The sequence below is a fragment of the Zingiber officinale genome, chromosome 10B (assembly GCF_018446385.1).
Source record: "Zingiber officinale cultivar Zhangliang chromosome 10B, Zo_v1.1, whole genome shotgun sequence".
In the NCBI taxonomy this organism is placed as follows: domain Eukaryota; kingdom Viridiplantae; phylum Streptophyta; class Magnoliopsida; order Zingiberales; family Zingiberaceae; genus Zingiber; species Zingiber officinale.
The window spans coordinates 89060696-89064598 of NC_056005.1; the positions used below are offsets into that span (position 1 = coordinate 89060696).

General features: G+C 37.3%; 1 protein-coding gene across 1 annotated transcript; it reads left to right on the forward strand.

Annotated features, from left to right (window-relative positions):
* The first annotated feature begins 738 nt into the window (after positions 1–738).
* LOC122029542 (ethylene-responsive transcription factor 1-like) lies at positions 739–3607 on the forward strand. The gene is made up of 3 exons (XM_042588572.1): positions 739–1126; positions 2375–3277; positions 3378–3607. The coding sequence occupies exons 1-2, from the start codon at positions 880–882 to the stop codon at positions 3238–3240; spliced, it is 1113 nt and encodes a 370-aa protein (XP_042444506.1). The 5' UTR covers positions 739–879; the 3' UTR covers positions 3241–3277; positions 3378–3607.
* Positions 3608–3903: the final 296 nt, after the last annotated feature.

Sequence of the window (3903 nt, forward strand, 5' to 3'; positions counted from 1 at the left end):
ACTCGTTAAGCGAGCCAAAAACGAACTATAAAACAAGCTTGGTTTATTTTTGGCTTGTTTTATAATTCGTTTTTGGCTCGTTTTAGAATTCATTTTTTTGTTCATTTTAAAGTTTATTTTAAGACTCGTTTTAGAGTTCATTTTTTTGGCTTGTTTTAGAGCTCTTTTTTTGATTCGGTTTAAGACTCGTTTTAAGGTTCGCAAACCTATAAACGAACATATTCGCGAGCTCACGAGCCGAATATCCTTAAACTCGAGCTCGGCTCAATAAAACTATCGAGCTCGAAATTGAGCTCAACTCGGTTCGATAAGATAAACGAATGAATTCGAACGAATTTTTTATCGAATCGAACTCCGAATAACTCGCGAACCGTTTGATTCATTTATATCCCTATTTAAAGTGCCATCGATGTAAAATGCCATTGTTTAAGGGTCATGAAAGTAAAATCAGAATTTTGTACTCACATCCTGTCACGGAAGAAGGAAGGCTCATGCCGACATCTGCATGAGCTGCTCATTGGCGTTATCCGAAAATTCTCAATTTGCTAAAAAGTTCATAATCTTTAATCATTTTGGCTATATTACCCTCATTTTTGTTTTTTTGTCTCTTTCTTAAATTATGGTAATGAATTATGAAATTTATAATATGCCTATTAAAATATATGCTTATGCGGGTCCCACGAAGGTAGACCAATAAGAATGGAGATGGAAAGCGGAGTGAATAGTTTCCGAGTGAGGATAAGAATTAGTTTGTTTCCTCCAATTTCCTCTCTCTCGCTATAAGCCAACAGCCGAGGCCCGCTTCAGCTGCTCGCTCTGCTGGAGAAAGCGTTTTTTCGATTTGGTTTCTTCCGTGTTTTTTTTTACGACGGATCGAGGATGTGCGGAGGAGCGATCCTTTCCGGCTTCATTTCAGATGCGAGATCCCGGCGCGTGACCAACGCCGACCTCCTGTGGCCGAATCGGAGCACGATCCAGTATAAGAATGGGAAGAGCGGACGTCGCCTGGCGGCCGAGGAGACAGAAGAGGACTTCGAGGTCGACTTCCAGGAGTTCGAGGAGGAGTTGGAGGAAGACGACGAGGTCGACGTCGCCGAGGTGAAGAGCTTTGCTTCTCCATCCAAAGGTTAGTCTCAAACTAGGATTTATTTGTTTATTTATTTACTTATTTTTGCTGTTTTTTTTTTGTGAAAAATTGGATTCGAATAAAATTTTTAAGGTGCCTCGGCTGTTTGTTCTTGGGGATGTGTTAATTGATGCACAAGCTTCCTTACAGATTTTCATGTTATCCTGCGCATGGTGCTGTTCCTTGTAAAAGATTTCATTGGCTTGAAATTTATTTAGGAATTTTGTTTTTGAATTACAAATTTTATTCTTGTCTTTTATCTTGGGGTTGGCCCTATTTTTAATGGCGGCGGTTCAAATCTGGTGACAGTTTTGACAAGAAGTTAATTTTTTCGAAGTTAACTTAGTTTCTTCTTCTTTTTAATTCCTACTTGGTAATTTTTTTCATATCCAAATCTCTAATATGGGAGATTAGTAGGATTTAAGGCTAAAAAATGTTCCTTTGTCCAGAAATTGCCCACTTCGTTGAGTTTGCTCACGATATAAGTTGAAACTAAATAGAAAGGAAGTTGTGGTATACGATAAGTTATCAATAACTACCGCTCAAGCCCTTATTGCTGCTAATAAGTTTGTGAACTATGTCTTTTCTTTTCATGATTTGTGAAAATTATTTGTAAAACCAAAACATAGCCAGGACTTACCTTGTGAGGAGATGCTGTATCTTTTATATCATCTCATAATTAGATGTGTACATTTTGACCAAAAAAAAAAAAGAAGTTAGATGTATACACAGGTCTAGCCATCCACAGGTGTGTATGGATTGTTGAAGATGATTAAAAGGGTACTTCGTTACAAGACACCGGTTACTGATTTATCCTGGATGATAGTAGATGGATAGCTGACTACCATGAGATTCCTGTTCCTTTCATGGGAAACTTTGATTTTTCTCATGATCCATCAAGAGTTAGTCAGCCTTGAGAAAGCATGAAATAAATTTTAAAAAAAATTACTTTGGACAATCTCTCATGCTTTTTCTGTAGTTCCTCTTGGCATAAGATTCCTATTCTTTCAAAAGTAAAACTTGGATTATTCTCATGATCCACCAATAATTATTTAAAATGGCATTCTTTGGTTACCGGTCTACATGAGAGATTTGGTCTGCCTTGAGAAAGCAAAAATATGAATTATTTTGGACCATCCTCATGCTTTTGGTGTAGTTCCTCTACTTTTTTGTTAAAATGGTGCTTCACTTTTAACTACGTAATATGTACTTCTATTAATCTATTGTCTCCTTTTTGTATGGTTACAGATGCACAAATTAATCTGAGTCCTATGAAGTTTGATGGACCTGCTACCAGGTCTTCTAAAAGGAAGAGAAAGAACCTATACAGAGGAATCCGTCAACGTCCTTGGGGAAAATGGGCAGCTGAAATTAGAGACCCTCGTAAGGGTGTTCGTGTTTGGCTTGGGACATTCAACACTGCTGAAGAAGCTGCAAGAGCCTATGATGTGGAAGCTCGTAGAATCCGTGGTAAGAAAGCCAAGGTGAACTTCCCTAATGAGGCACCAACAACTGCTCAAAAGATTTTCATAAATCCAAAAAATGCACCAAAAGCAAGCCCACAAGCAACCTTCAGCTATTGCAATTCTTTCACTTACTCAAAAGATGTCGATGAAGATTTCTCTTCAGTTTTGGATATGTTTGAGTTGAAGTATCCCATGAACCAATCTAAGAATCTCAACTCCAATGCTATAAAATTAGCTCCACCTACTCAAGGACCAGGGATGTATATGTACCATGATCAAGCTAGTGAGTCCTTTGATGGTTCTATATATGGTTGGGAAAATGAAGTAAAACCCCTGCAATTGGCAACAATGCCCGATCCCGCTAATACTCAATCTGAAAATTTTGCAAGTCTTGAAGATGGTGGTGCAACAAAAAAACTGAAGAATAATTCTGGAGAAGCAGTGCCTGCTGAACAGGACGATGCTCTCAAACTCCCTGAAGAGTTATCTTTTGAGTCAATCATGAAATTCCTGGAGATGCCTTATTTGGAGAGCAGTTCGGATGAGTCAATTGACAGCTTCTTGAATTCCAATGTAACTCTGGATGAAGGCGGATCGAATCTATGGAACTTCGATGACTTACCTGCGATAGCAGGTAGTATTTACTGAGGGACCTTGAAGTAATAGCAAATGATCTGTAAATAAGGTATACATATGTAAACACCACTTTTTGCTAGTTCAACTTGAAATTATGCTGCAATTTTATTTAACAATCGAGATGCCTTGTTATCTCCTGTGTGCTCCAGGAACTAGTATTGGACGAGGATATGGTGAACCAGCCTAAAGTTCCTCTTTTCTCTGCTAGTATGCTGTAGGTATTATTATACCTAGTTTATGTTCTGTTACCATGTGAAGTGTTTCTGTTTAATGGTGGATTTCCAATGTTGTATTGTGGCTAAACACATTTTTTTAGTACTTTGCATGTGTGTTACCTGCTCTTACGTGCCAAAGATGCTGTGCATAGTATTGTTCTTAAGTTGTTGTGCTTTGGTCCCTTCTCTTGGGATTCCCAGGTTTTCATTAGTGATTTTTTTTCTGATAAAAATGGCATGAAGAATACAACTGAAAATGATTGGGAATTTGATGACTTTTGTAGTGCGTTAAGTTATTATGATAATTTTAAAATTATAATTGAATCATTTAAATATGTTTATTATTATAATTAGTTTAACTTGTATGGGTACGGTACAATGGTTAAGGATAAATAATAAACTGCTTTTCATCGAGCCACTAGAAAAGTTTTTAAAATATCCAAATTATTAAATTACGTAT